Source organism: Lemur catta, chromosome 5 (genome assembly GCF_020740605.2).
Source record: "Lemur catta isolate mLemCat1 chromosome 5, mLemCat1.pri, whole genome shotgun sequence".
Taxonomy (NCBI): domain Eukaryota; kingdom Metazoa; phylum Chordata; class Mammalia; order Primates; family Lemuridae; genus Lemur; species Lemur catta.
Window position 1 is genome coordinate 13,162,440 of NC_059132.1, and position 15,374 is coordinate 13,177,813.

Genomic DNA, 15,374 nt, shown 5'->3' on the forward strand with positions numbered 1-15,374 from the left:
TGGATGTTAAACCTCAAAAGTCTTGGTACTGTGTTTGTGTTTAATACCCAGGTTCTAAGAACACATCAGAGAATCTCATCTCAATTAACTTTTTGTTTATGAAGTGAGTCAGCTTGAGCTGACTGATTTGGCCTGATTTCCTCAGGTGTCATGTTTCCTGTCACAAAACCACCTTTTGTTTCCGTAGGCACAGGCTTCTGATGTGGTGCAGGCTAATTCTCCAGCCTTCTTTTCACTGGTGATTGAATCAGCCTTTTGATCCTTTGATTGGCAGAGTTCTAAAATTGAGAGCAAGTGGAAGAAAAGAGATCCAACAAAATAAAGAGATCCATCCAATAAAATAAAAGTTGGGTTTGGCTAGTTCCCCTCTCACAGGGGAATTTAAAGTTTGAAGAGTTTAGAAGGAGCCTGCTGCAGCAATATAGCTCCTTTTCCTTAGAAAGCAATTCCCTAGATCCTGTGCGGAGGATGGCAGAGTGTTACCAAATTTCGTTCTCCCAGAGCAGCAGTAGTTGGAGGTTGGGCCTGTTTGTTTACCATAACCTCCCCCCAAAATGAGAGAAGTTCTAATCAGTTCATATACAGTTAACCCTTGAATGATGCAGGGGTTAGACACCCCCCCCCACCATTGGTAAGGTCAACAGTAGGCTATTTATTAGTAGTTAAGTTTTGGGGGGGGTCAAAGCTATACACAGATATTCAATTGCGCAGGGGGTGGGTGACTCTAACCCCTGCGTCATTCAAGGGTTAACTGTATATGAACTGATTAGAACTTCTCTCATTTTGGGGGGAGGTTATGGTAAACAAACAGGCCCAAACCTCCAACTACCGCTGCTCTGGGAGAACGAAATTTGGTAACACTCTGCCATCCTCTGCACAGGATCTAGGGAATTGCTTTCTAAGGAAAAGGAGCTATATTGCTGCAGCAGGCTCCTTCTAAACCCTCCGGACTTTAAATTCCCCTGTGAGAGGGGAACTAACCAAATTTTGTTGATTAACACATAAGTTGTACATTATATGTATTATATATACTGTATTCTTACAATAAAATAAGCTAGAGAAAAGAGAATGCTACTAACAAAATCATAAGGAAGGGATAATGTATTTACTATTAAGTGGAAGTGGATCATTATAAAGGTCTTCATCCTTATATTCACGTTGACTAGGCTGAGGAGGAGGAGGAGGAAGAAGAGGGGTTGGTCTTGCTGTCTCAGGGATGGCAGAGGCAGAAGAGGTAGTGGAGGTGGAAGGAAAGTCAGGTGTGTAAGTGGACCCCAGCATACAAGTGGACCCACGCAGTTCAGACCATGCTGTTGAAGGGTCAGCTGTATTTTGAATAGGGACTAAAGGCAGTAAATACTCTGCTTCCTTCTAGTCTGTGCTCAAGTTTACCTCCTTCCCTGACCACCCTGTCAAAGTGGTAGCCCCTCCCCTCCCCCAAATTCTCTGTTCTCCCTGTTTATTTCCTTCATAACACTTATTTCTTGATACTATGTTATGTAAGCCTTATGAGGATAGTGACATTTCATTTTCTCCCTTATATTCTTGGGGCCTGGAACCTAGTCAGTGCTCATTAAATATTTGTTTAGTAAGTATTAGGTTATTAAATATCAAATGTCTGATTTCGAATCAGAAGTTTAGTTTATTATATCTCAAACAAGCAGTACAATTAATCAAAGTATATGCCTAAACTATTGACACAGTTTTGCAGTCTTAACGGTAGCTTGCTTATGCCAGCAGCAAAGAAGCCTGGAGGGTGAGTGGCAATTTTCCACAGCTTGTTGAGAATTGAATATTTTTCCTTGCAAGAAGTGGTCCAAAGTCTGGAAGAAGTGGTGGTCAGTTGGTGCAAGGTCTGGTGAATACAGTAGATGACAGAGAGTTTCCAAGTCCAGCCTCTGTAGTTTGAGCAGCATTGTTTGCGCAATGTGTGGTCCAATGTTGTCTTGCAAGAGGATTGACCTGTTTCTGTTGACCAATCTCGGCTGCTTAATCACAAGCATCCTCATTTTGTCCAGTTAGTTGCAGTAGACATCTGCTGTAATGGATGGACCAGGTTTCATGAAGCTGTAGTGGCACCAGCGCTGACCACCAAACAGACACCATTAGCTTTTTTGGATGAATATTTGGTTTTGGACTATGTTTTGGCACTTCATCTTTATCCAGCCATTGTACTAAAAAGCTTGAGATTGTCAAAAAGAATCCATTTTTCATCGCATGTAACAATGTAGTGTAGAAATGGTTCGCCTTTATGTCGTGACAGCAAAGAAAGGCAAGCTTCCAGATGATTTCTCTTCTGACAGTCGTTTAATTCATGCAGCGCCCATCTATCCAGCTTTTTTACCTTGCCGATTTGTTTCAAATGGTCCAGAATTGTGGGAATAGTAATGTCAAACCTTGCTGCTAATTCATATGCGGGTTGAGATGGATTCACTTCCACTATAGCTTTCAGCTCATCATTATCCACCTTGGTCTCAGGTCGCCTACGTGGCTCATTTTCAAGATTAAAATCATCAGAATGGAACTTCTCAAACCATCCATGTACTGTGTGTTTATTAGCCACATCCTTCCCAAACGCTTTGTTGATATTTTGAGCTGTCTGCACTGCATTGGTTCCCCAATAGACCTCATATTTGAAAATAACACAAATTTTTTACTTATCCGTGGTTTCACAAAAATTGCTCTAAATAAAATTTGAAAGATAATCACAAGCCGCATTTGCAAGACTGAGGATGTACCTTCACAAAAAAAATAAAACAAGAAATGTCAAAGTGAAATGTCAGAGATATCAGTGGTCAAACTTAGTACTTAAGGAAATGGGACATTTCATACTTAATAACCTAATAAAACATTGAATGGTTTGAATACAACCAGACATTTGCATACTGTCTTTCTTTTTGTGCTTTACCTTGGCCTTAGTTTGGTGATTCTTAAACTTCATTGGGCAAGTGAATTACTATATCAGGTATAAAACCATTTATTCAGAACTTAGTGAGTAATTAAAGAAAAATTTGAAGATAACTTTGTGCTATTTTTCACTTTTAACCCTGAAGTAAGATGTGACACCATTGTACTTCTTCCATAATTAGTCTATAATACAGAGGAATACCTTGTTATTTACATTCTGAAGTAAGCTGGGGAAGTTAAATGCCCATGTGGTTCAGTTTTACTGGGACCCAGAAGATGCAACATATTAGCTGGGATGTGAGGGCAATCAGGCTATGACATCTGTCACCCCCTTGATCACCAGGGTTGATTCGGCTGATCTGGCTGGCTAGCAGGGTGTCGCCTTCCTGCCCCACCACTCCATGTGTGTCCCTCCTGAAGCTGTGTGTTTGGTGGAAGAGGATAACCTTCCCTGATACAGGAGGATTATTCTTTGGTCAAGGGTATACGAGGAGCTGTGTTCCTGCTAGAACCTCCAAACGTTCTCAAGATTACATGAAAACACTTTGAAGTAAAGATACCAGGAATTCAGGAAATTTTGGATACTTGGAAAGGTAATCAGGTAAGGAGAGAAAAGACAGAGACCTACTGTGATGAAGCCTCATTGTCTTATGGATATATCTGAAGATGAAGGCAGGATATGTCCTGGGAAATGATTTTGTTTTCAGACATGCTCCCATTAATACAATGTATATTGAAGGTTTGGTCTAAATGGAATAGATGAAGTTTGCTAATGGACTTTTTCCATCCATTTGAAAATGGTCATGTTCCAACATGATTTCACCACTTTCTCGTTCCTTTCCCCATCCTTCTTTTAGTTGGCTGATTGCAATTCTGGCCCAACTCAACCCTCTCTTTGGACCACAGTTGAAAAATGAAACCATCTGGTATCTGAAGTATCATTGGCCTTGAGGAAGAAGACATGCTCCACAGTGCTGTCTTTGAGGTGACTATATTGTTGACCTTTCACATCACTGTTGTCCGTCAGTCAGCTAGAGTTTATCTTTTTCTTAGAATTTTACAGCCATTTTAACACATGGCAAGGGCAAACATGATCTGAAGAGCAGAAATAAATTTAGAACTTAGGCCATTCACCTTACTTAAGGTGAATTCTACTATTTTAAATTCTACTATTAACCCTGCCTTTTAAAATAAATATAGTTTGATATACAAAATTAAGCTTACACCTACTCTTTGTGACATAGATCAGAAAAGTGACTATTTATACTTGGCATTGCAAGATTCCGCAAGTTTAAGAAGTGGCAGATTTCAAATTAAGGTTTCTGAATGCTTTGGATGGAGAGATAGGTGCCTTTTGAATATCAGTCTTAAAATTGCAGCTTTTCTTTGGTTCTGAGGATCAGAGAGGCAAGTAGTGGTATAGTGGAAAGATTTATTCACTGGCAGAGTCAGGAAACCTGTCATTTAATTTGTTCTTCTATCTCCATTGTTTCATTAAATGGAAGTTAGTGCTAATAAATGCTTGACTAGATTTAGCTTCAACTTTTTTGGCAAGCGTGCTACTTAGGTGTTACAGTAAACTGCATATTGCCTCACATCAGGAGACACACGATGTCTGGCTCTCTCTCCTATTTTTAGTGACGCTGAGATCATCACTGGGGTCAGGCAATGACAGCCGGTTCCTCCAGTTGTAAAGTTCTCTGTCAGCCTTTTATCCAGTGATTTTTATCCATTGATGATCATAGTCAGAATTAATCATTTCAGTAGAAATTGCAAAATGGTGATTTTCTAGTTCTGTCATTACTTACACATCTGATTAGTTGAAATGCTTCTGTAAGGATAAACTTTCCCTCATCAACTAGGGTTATCTTAATAACCTTGAAATATAGATGAGACAGAAATATAGGAAAAGCAGAATACAGATTTAATTCTTTTCTTTTAATTTTCAGAGTAAGATGTTGGTACCCAAGTTACTTTGGGGGTATCCAGTGAGATTTTCATTTCTTTTAAATTTTAGTTAATTACTTCTATTGTCCTTTCTTCTTGTGTCATTTTAGTTAATTACTTCTATTGTCCTTTCTTCTTGTGTCATTCTTTCTTTGGTCTATGGGAGCCAGTTTAGGCTGGCTTCTGTATCCTTTTGATGTTAGTTTTTGGTAGTTTTCTTACTTTCTGGCAACGTCAAGATATCCTAGGCCCCTCTTGTGTATTTTCTGTCCCAGACTTGGATTCAGCTCCAATTGCTTTCTAAATTTCCCACCACAAGGATCTCTGGTTCACTAGTCAGTTCTCAAGCCCAGTTGCTCCTGGTTCTTTTCAGTGGGAATGGTATTTAAAACCAGGATCTAGGCTGGGTGTGGTGGCTCACACCTGTAATCCTTGCACTCTGGGAAGCTAAGGTGGGAGACTCTGTCCCAAATAGATAAATAAATAAGTGAATAAATGTGTGTATATACATAAAATATAATAATAAAAACCAGGATCTAGGTTGGGCGCGGTGGCTCATGCCTGTAATCCTAGCACTCTGGGAGGCTGAGGCAGGAGGATCGCCTGAGGTCAGGAGTTTGAGACCAGCCTGAGCAAGGGCGAGACCCCGTCTCTACTAAAAATAGAAAGAAATTAGCTGGACAACTAAAAATATATATAGAAAAAAAAAATTAGCCAGGCATGGTAGCGCATGCCTATAGTCCCAGCTACTCGGGAGGCTGAGGCAGGAGGATTGCTTGAGCCGAGGAGTTTGAGGTTGCTGTGAGCTAGGCTGATGCCATGGCACTCTAGCCCGGGCAACAGAGTGAGACTCTGTCTCAAAAAAAGAAAAAAAAAGTAACATTAGTATAACTAATAGCTGTAAGTTTATCAAATACAGTTTAAGATTTATTTGGTGCTTTATATATCCTTAGAACAAATAAAGAACAAAATGCTATTTTCTGGGGTTACTTAAATTTTATATACAGTATGTATATGGTATGTCACCAATTTGATATATGGTTTAAGTTGTTTTGTGTTCGATTTACAGTATTTTTAAATTTGCTGCTTTTTACAATATATAAAACATATTTGCAGAGTCAAATTATAAATAAGATATACACAGAGAAATCTATCCTTCCAGTGTTTGATTTTACAAAGATTAGGCAAATACATATATTCATTCATGTATATAGAGACACATACACACACACAAACACACATACCCCTACACACATGCTACTATTACAGAAAAGATATCAACTACATATATTATTCTGTACCTACGTTTTATTCACTGAATAATATACGCTAGAGATTGCTGTATCATCTGTTTATGGAGATTTTCCTCATCTCTTTTTATAGCCATTTATATTCTTTTGGGTTGTTGCCAGTCTTTTGCTATTATTTTAATGCCGTCCTGTGCATAAGACATTTTCTGTTTTTGCCAGTGACCTTTGGGGTAGATGCCTTAAAAACAGAGCCTCTGGGTTAAAGGCATGTATGGTTTTTCTAGGTAATGATACATTCCCTTTCATAGGGATTGTACCATTTTTGCATTCTCACCAACAATATATAAGAGCACCTGTTTCTCCACAGCCTGGATTTTGCCAATCTGATAGGTAGAGTCAAGTCTTTCTTTTCCTTAGAGTTTTGTCTTTATGCAGAGAGTTGTTTGTTTTTTTTTAAGTACTTTTATTTTTTTAGGAATGGGGTATCACTGTGTTGCTCAGGCTGATCTCAAACTTTTGTTCTCAAGCAATCCTCTTGCTGGGATTATGGGAATGAGCCACCACACCCAGCTTACTGAAAGGGGTTTTGAGTTCCCTTTTATATAGATTTTTTTTTTTTTTTTTTTTTTTTTTTGAGACAGAGTCTCACTCTGTCATCCCAGGTAGAGTGCAGTGACGTCATGATAACTCACTGCAAGCTCAAACCCCTAGGCTCAAGTGATCCTCAGCCTCCCAAGTAGCTGGGACTACAGGTGCACACCATGACCCCCAACTAATTTTTTCTGTTTTTGGTAGAGATGATGTCTTGCTCTTGCTTAGACTGGTTTTAAACTCCTGACCTCAAGCAATCTTCACTTGGCCTCCCAGAGTGGTAGGATTACAGGAGTGAGCCACTGTGCCCAGACCCCTTTTATATAGATTTTTTATTTGACTCATAAGGTATCATTTTTATACCTACCTTTTTCATCAAGTTCTCCTTTCTTTTATGTCATGCTCTGGATGTGCTAAGAGAGTTCTCCTGTTTTCTCACTGTGTTGCCCAGCCTAGAGTGCCGTGGCGTCAGCCTAGCTCACAGCAACCTCAAACTCCTGGGCTCAAGTGATCTTCTGTCTCAGCCTCTCCAGTAGCTGGGACTACAGGCATGTGCCACCATGCCTGGCTAATTTTTTCTATGTATTTTTTTTTTTTAGTTGTCCAGCTAATTTCTTTCTATTTTTAGTAGAGACGGGGGCGGGGGGGGGGGGTTGTCTCGCTCTTGCAGGTCTCGAACTCCTGACCTCGAGCGATCCTCCTGCCTCGACCTCCCAGAGTGCTAGGATTATAGGCGTGAGCCACCTCGCCTGGCCCTGCCGTTTTCCTTTTCTTAATTTTTTTTTTAGAGACACAGTCTTGCTCTGTTGCCTGGGCTAGAGTGCCTCGACATCAGCCTAGCTCACAGCAACCTCAAACTCCTGGCCTCAAGCAATCCTCCTGCCTCAGCCTCTCGAGTTGCTGGGACTACAGGCATGCGCCACCATGCCCAGCTAATTTTTTCTGTTTTTATAGAGACGGGGTGGGGGGTGGGGTGGTCTCTCTCTTGCTCAGGCTGGTCTTGAACTCCTGACCTCAAGGTATCCTCCTGCCTCGGCCTCCCAGGGTGCTAGGCTTACAGGTGTGAGCTATTGTGCCTGGCCCGGTTCTCCTGTTTTCTACCTTTCAACTATAGTGAGTGTTAGTTAAGGCTGTCAATTGGGGTTTAAAGCTGAGAACTTTAGGCCTGAGTTGGATCTAGTTTCAGCATTGCTTTTCACTTAACTTCTCTAAGTTTCATTTCCTTCCCTTATAATAAGAGAATTGGGCTCTTTGATGCTGAATAATACTGGGCAGGTGGACCTGAAGAGGTTTCATCTGCCCATTCTTACCAGTCTTGTATCTCTGTTAACTAGATTGACCAACATTTGCACTCTGGTCCACAGCACAAACTTGGGCTGCTTGAAACCCTTATATTAAGGGTACTTCCTTTATAAGCCAGATGCCAGGAAGTAGGAGGACACAGGCAATCCTTAATTATGGACATCATGTCATACCTATTTTGCATTTAACAGAATTACAGTAGTATACCCTAAGACTTTGGAGTTAACATGTCAAGAAATCTAATCTCTGCCTAGCATTAGAGCAGACAGAACTCTTAAGACAGGAGGACCTCACTTTTCTTGGTGGTAAACTTTAAAAATTGAGCTCTATTTACCTTTTGAACTTCACACTTTTACATAATGGTGAGATCATAAAGGAGCACAGAAACCATATTTGGGCCCATCCTCCCCTGATAAGGAAAAATGTTTCATTTTGTACATGATTTCTTTAAGAGGCCAGATTTGAAGAGTAGACATAGGCCAAACAATGGTGTGCAGTAGAGAAAAATGAGGACCAGTCATGGAAGCTTTAGAATGGTTTTATACAAATGAAATCAGATCGATCTGAACAACACTCTGTTAAACATGTACCTGATCTTTTGCTGCTTTAATCACTGTAATTGTCATGATTTTCCTTCCTGTATTGAAGAACTGAACCACAGTTATTGGTGAGAGGCTGAGTTATAGCACATTATGTTTATTGGCTGGAATTTTGTCCAGTGAGAATGGTGCTCACTCCGTCTCTACCCTGCCAGCCTCATCTGCTTCTGCTAGATTCCTCAGTGTGACTTCATAAGATGTATGTAGAACTATTACGTAGAGGTTGCTATTTTTGTTGCTGTTCACTTTCCTATAGCTTGGGGCTGTGATGCTAGTGTGGACTCTCCTTGGACTAGATTTGGCTTCAGACCCAGTGTCCTGGAAGTCAGTTGGTTTATCATACCATTGTTATATGGGAGATGAGTTTACATGGTTTACTATAATCTGAAAGATTATGGAATTTCTATTTTATTATAAAGAAATTCTATTTTATTATGAAGTCTGAGACAGAAAAGAAATAGAGGATATTGGTAATTAGGCCTCTGCCCTGTGGGAGCTGTTTTTCTATGCATTCCAAAAATATTTGTGTGCTCAAGGGGTGTATAGTAACCAAGTAGGGATTTCAAAGAAGACTGTGAGCTCCAAAGGGGTTTGTGAGTTGTTGGGAGGTTGAAATTAACCCATGCTTGGGAAAAGTTAAACAGTACAAGGTGTTTTGTAGTTAGAAAACAGTCTGTCTTTTACTCTGACCACTCCAGCCAGATATTCTGCTACCATTTCAGACTCAGCCATATCTCCATTTCGGGTCCCATATCACAGTTTTCCCTGTCACTTAGGGTCAGAACCTATCCTGTCACTGCTTTTTCTTCTCTCTTAAATCTAGTTGCTCTTGTTATGTCTCGTGTGCCCCCTTCCTTTGCATTCCTCCTTCAGGCTCCTCCTTCAGGTACCCTGGTTTCTGACACAGATCACTGCAGCTCTGAATTATGATAGGGTCTGGTCTCCCTGGCTCCGCAGTCCTCTATCCACAGAACACCACCTGTTTATTTTCCTGCTGTAGCACTTCCTGAAACCGACCTGCTTGCCCCAGAGCTTTCAGTAGTTCTTTATGGGCTACAGCAGGGTTCATTATTTTTTTTTTTAACCTGAGGTCCCTGATTTTAATGGGTTCATGCCACTTGAAGTGCGATATGAAATGTTGTAAGCACACAACTTTTGTAGGGTCACCCAAGATCCCATGAGCCACAAAAGACAGGAATGACTAATCTGCAGGTCACGTGCAGCTCTCTAACTTGGCCGTCAAGGCCTTGCTGGTCTACCCTCAAACCACCTTTGCAGCCTTTCTTCTAACTACTTTCCTCTGTGACTCCAGCCCTACTATTAGGTCATGTTCTTGACCTAATTAGCTTTACGTAGGTTTTCCTGCCTTTCACTACGGTACTATATTCATTAATTTAGAAAGCAGATTAGCAAACACTGTCCTGTGAACATTCCTTCTGCTTTCTTGTGTCAGCTCAGCCCTTCTCTCTTAATTCTTCCTGATGTTTTCTCTTTCTGTGCCCAGCTCCCAGGACCTTGCACTTCCTTTCCTGGTCACTTTGTTTCAAAAATGGTTTCTTCCATTCCTGAATGTATTTAGCCCTCCAGTTCTTGCCGTTCATTTAGTACCTTGCCTTGAATTGTTAAATAAAGAAACCACATAGCCTTTCACATCATAGTAAAGAAGGAAGTATTTTACAAATTTATCTTAAATGAAAGAATTAAGATAAACATATACAGGTCCTTTAAGAAATACATTCACTTACCCTTCCCTGAACAGGTTTCTTAATTCTGGCCTTAATGTTTTTTTATGTTATCTTCATCCTCAGTTTTAACCTTAGGGATGCCTTTATTGATCGAGTTCACCAGCCTCCCCTAAATAGCTATTTCATATCAGAGATGGGTAGAACATGTGCTTCCTTAATTTACTCCAAAATCAAACCACAAGACTGTGCCATTTGGGATATAAGGCTTATTTACATTTATTTTAAATTGATATCATTGAGCTTGAGTGAAAATTATCCCCTGTTTGTGAGTGGTTTTTTGAAAGTGAAGGCCTGTTTTTCCCTTTTTTATTTCTTTGTCAAAAAAGGCCTAAATGATGAGAAAGTCTAATCACTATGCTTTTCATAGAAAATTAACACACAAAGCATATGTATTTACTACTTTAGTGTTCTCAGGTAAAATTTATAATCTGCCTGGAACTGAGGTTTGTACAGAGCGGCTGTCCTGATGGCCTGCCTAAAAAGAAAAACAGAAAATGATCATTAGATTAAGTTAAAGATTTTATAAGGCTTTCAGACCACAAGAAACAAGTAGCTCTGATAATTGCCACTCCTTGGCCTGATGTTATTTTCCTAGTACATTGTAAAAACAGTCTTTTAATTCTATTTTGGTTTTTTTGTTTGTTTATTTATTGTTTGTTTGTTTTGAGATGGAGTCTTGCTCTCATAGCTCACTGGAACCTCAAGGGGATCATGGGATCCCCTTGCCTCAGCCTCCCAAGTAGCTGGGACTACAGACGCGCACCACCACACCCCGCTGATTTGTCTATTTTTTGTAGAGATAGGGTCTCCCTTTTGCTTCAGCTGGTCTCGATCTTCTGGCCTCAAGCAGTCCTCCCACCTTGGACTCCCAAAGTGCGAGGATTATAGGGGTGAGCCATCTTGCCCAGCCTTAATTCCATTTTGAGTTGAATGTATTTTGTTCACAGTGTCCAGCGTTTGTGGGCCTCCAGCAGTCTGGTGCTTTCCACCATGAGGGTAGTTGGACTGCCCCAGCTTATACCAGCAAGACTGAGCAGCAGCCTCTTGTCCACTTCTGGGTACTCTTGGATGACCACGGGCCTAGGAAACCCATAGTTTCACCACTGTGGGTTCTCCTGGTTGTACCCACTGATTTGGAAAACCTACAGGGTCCATCAGATCTCTCTGCCTCTGATTGACCTTCAGTCTTGTCAGACCTGTCTGCCACAAACCATGTTTCCTCTGAGTTTAACAAGCACTCTGCCCCCCATACCTCACCCTGCCCTTAATCCTCATCAGTTTTCACACTTAGGCAAATTATATGTCATAACCAGATTGATTTCTTAGCAGCCAGCTCAAGCCTTGTGTGGAAATTACCTTTGAATGAAACTGTTTATCCAATTTTATTTCTTCTTTATTTCCTTTTTTATTTCAAAAGTAGCATATGTGGTTTTATGTGGATGTTATAAGCTTTATATAAAGGAATTTATATGACCACTATTAGCAATTTAATGTGTGAAGATACTTATTTTAAATATTTTCTAGCTTTGCAAGGATGGTGTTGAGCTTTAAGCTACTAGAAAAAGAAATTGTCATTGGTTGCCTGTACTTGTGTAGCAAGTATGGGGAGCAAACTGGGAGGCAGCCTGCTTTTCGGGGGTCTGACACTAGAAAGAGCACACTGTGCCTATGGTCACCTCGCTCCGCTGCAAAAAGAGGGGAAGTGGAAATACAGACTCCTAAAACCGAAGTGAGTGTGTTAGATTCCAGCACTGTCAGTCATAGCCATCCTCTCTCTTCCTCCTTTCTATAACAAGGTCAAACCGTTCGTTACTTGTGCTCCTCCTCGATTCAGCAATGTCCTTGGTTTTTCGACCTGTTGCCACCTCCCCACAAAATCTGTCCAGACTTGCACGTTGATGAGCCTACTTTTCATTCAAGTATTTACTGAGCACCTACATGTTTCAAAGTATTGGCCTGAGTAATTTTCTTGATGTTAACTTTTTGCCCTACTGAGGAAGATGTGAGGACCAGTTACTAGGATGGTTTTGTTTTGCAGGTTACGAAAAGAGAATTCCTTCTAGAAGCAAAATCACCTCCAAACCCAGACCATCTTCCTTGATTTGCCTCTTTTGGGCATCAACTGCCTTAATACACCACATTTGAATATCTTATTCTACAATGCAGTATTTTTTTCCTTCACTTTTTTACACTTTAATGAATTATGTGCCTACTTAACCTGAACGCTGCTGACTCTACAAAATGTTTATGCACTCTTCTGAGACAGAAGACACTCTTCTGAGAAATACATTACTCTTTCCTTGGAATCTGCGGATTGGAAGATGGCTTCTACCTTCTCACAACATTGGAATCAGCAAAGTGTTTAAGAACCGCTGGAAGACAAGACTCCAGTAGGGCAGTCCGTGGGCGAGCATGTTCAGAGCGAAAATCTGTCCCACCAGAATTACACCAAACTATTTTCAGGATAAATTTCTTATTTCTACCATCTTTTGGAATAAATTATTTTTCTGCTTTCTATGGAAATCTGGGTTCAGTGTTTGTGAAGCTTACTTTTATAAGCTTTTCTGTCCATAGATAATGCCTTTTTAAAACATGATTTTGTACAAGTCTAAACTTAGGTTGGATATATAAAGGCTACCACGTAGTTTGAGATATCAAGAGACTGGTAAGTATTTTGCTTAATCATTCAGTAACCCTTTGAGTGCCTACTGTAGCCAGAGCACTAGTGGGATCAAAGATGTGTACATTGGGTTCCCTGCAAGTTAAAGAGCCTGGGTGCTATTTAGAGAGATAAGGTCAGCATACATAGAACTGTAACATTAGGCCATGTTTGATCATTTTCTTTTGGTTACGCTGGTGAGCCGGTCAAGGGTAACTGCCGGCCACAGGGACAAGGCAGTGAATGCTGAGGTGGAACCGTCACAAACAAGTTTGGAGTGATTAAAAAGCTTGGGACAGGGGACAGTAATTTTGTGTTTTGGTAGCAGGCATCTCAATACACTAATTTGGGGGCTTTACTTGTTTTAAGAAATTAAAAATTAGGACGGACCTACACTTTCACCAGCTCATGGCTTTTTGAAAGCCAGCCAAGAATGGATTTCCTGTTTTGCAGTTTGTACTTTCTATTCCTCCCAAACCATCTGAACTCATTACTTTGCTATTCTTAAGACCAAAGTGAGTTTCAAGTTGAAGTGACTCTCCTGGCTTTCATTTCTTTTCTTTCCATTCTTTACTTTCATTTTGAACTTAAAGTTGTTGTGAGAGTTAGGCAACTCTATATTTTACCTTTCCAGCAAAAGGACCTCTTTAGTTAATTTCCAGGAATCCGTAAAACACTGAAGACTTAAAGCTGAAGGGGCCATGGTGATAAAGGCTAACCCCCATCATTGTGTATGTAAGGAGCCTGAGCCCAGACTGGGAGACTGACTGGTCCAGTTCAGTGCAGCTGGTTCGAGGCAGACTGGGAAGTAGGATCTATATTTTCTAATTTGGCTTGGCATGGTGGCTCACGCCTGTAATCCTAGGACTCTGGGAGTCCTAGGTGGGAGCATCCCTTGAACTTACGAGTTCGAGACCATCCTGAGCAAGACCGAGACCTCCGTCTCTACTAAAAATAGAAAAAATTAGCTAGGTGCAGTGGCAAGCGCCTGTAGTCCCAGCTACTCAGGAGGCTGAGGCAGGAGGATTGCCTGAGCCCAGGAGTTTGAGGTTGCTGTGAGCTAGGCTGACGCCACGGCACTCTAGCCTGGGTAACAAAGCTAGACTTTGTCTCAAAAATAAAAATAAAAAAATATTCTCTAATTTTCACTGTAGAGCAGTTTTCACTGGCCACCCTGCATCTCTCAGAGTTGTGCTGGCCCGGAGCCAACTCTGGCTCTGGTGGGAGCTGCCATTGCAGATGACCAAGCTGTCTCCCACCAGAACAACCTATGTGACCCTTAATCGATATTTGTCTTCTAAGAAAGCAATGCTGGTGGTTACTGTGGGTACATAAAAGGAAGCCACAGTCTTTGAGCCTTGAGTGCTTGAGGAAGTATGACACCAGTGCAGCTGTGTCCCTGGATTCTTCAAGCTTTGTGGCCTGTTATCACTGGGGTCAGTCTAAAACCTTCCCAACTGCCACCCTAGACTGCTCTCCAGCAGACTACAGTGTTTTCAAAGCAGTGTTTTCCAAGCTGAGCCTCCTGGTGACCTTAATGTAGCAGCACATCCCTTGAGCGTGGCTTTTGCCTGTCTTGACTTCAGCATACACATTAGCTGATAGGGTGTCTACGTCAGACCTTGGCTGTGGCATTCCTTGCAGTAGAGATGGTGGGTAGCCTTGGGGGCTCTTCTCATCAATGATGATGATGATTTGGCACATTTCCAATTTAATGGCACAGTTGAGGGCAGAGGTCATGACTTGGCTGATCCGAGTCCATGAGTTCTGCCTTATTCTACCGTTTTGTAGTTACCCATTTTTATACTTCCCCTTGTTCTAAATGAATTAAATGAGACATTGGGAAGTAAGCTGGATTGCATTGCTTATTGGTTTGCTCTTGGGCTTGCTTGCTGCTTGGTGGGAGTCGGTTCCTGCAGACATGAGTAAGGAAGATTCATGTGCTGACTGTGCTAACAACAGTGGGAGACACAGGAGACAAGCACAGAAGGGTCTGGCGCTGTACCAGTGAGGTTTTGATCATCCCCCAGTAGAGAACATCGTGCTCACTGAGCCTTCTAGGGAAGTGAAAGGCCCTAATGAGGCAGCAGCTCGGGCCTGAACTTACAGGGTTCTCTCCAGACCCAACTGTAACTTACTCCTAATGAGGCCTTAGTGGCCTGGGCATAAAGCAGCAGACCACCTCTGCCTGTGAACAGGAAAGGAGCTCATTTCCTAACCAAATTGGATGTCAAAGACCCCCCTCCCCCCGAAAGATTGATTGCAAGCTCCTAACGGCCAGGTACGGTGACTGCCACCACCTAGCTACATTGCTATTGTCAAAATGAAGGGATGACGAAATCACCTCAGATTTTGTGAGGGGAAAGTTCCTTTG

The 15,374-nt window shown here is 41.3% G+C and overlaps 1 protein-coding gene across 1 annotated transcript in view; it reads left to right on the forward strand.

Annotated features, from left to right (window-relative positions):
- ATP6V0E1 (ATPase H+ transporting V0 subunit e1) overlaps window positions 1-12,864 on the forward strand; it is a 31,691-nt gene extending 18,827 nt beyond the window's left edge. The window contains exons 3-4 of the mRNA XM_045551162.1: window positions 3,765-3,892; window positions 12,380-12,864. Coding sequence (XP_045407118.1) covers window positions 3,765-3,858 — 94 coding nt within the window. The 3' untranslated portion in view covers window positions 3,859-3,892; window positions 12,380-12,864. The remainder of the gene's footprint in view (window positions 1-3,764; window positions 3,893-12,379) is intronic.
- Window positions 12,865-15,374: the final 2,510 nt, after the last annotated feature.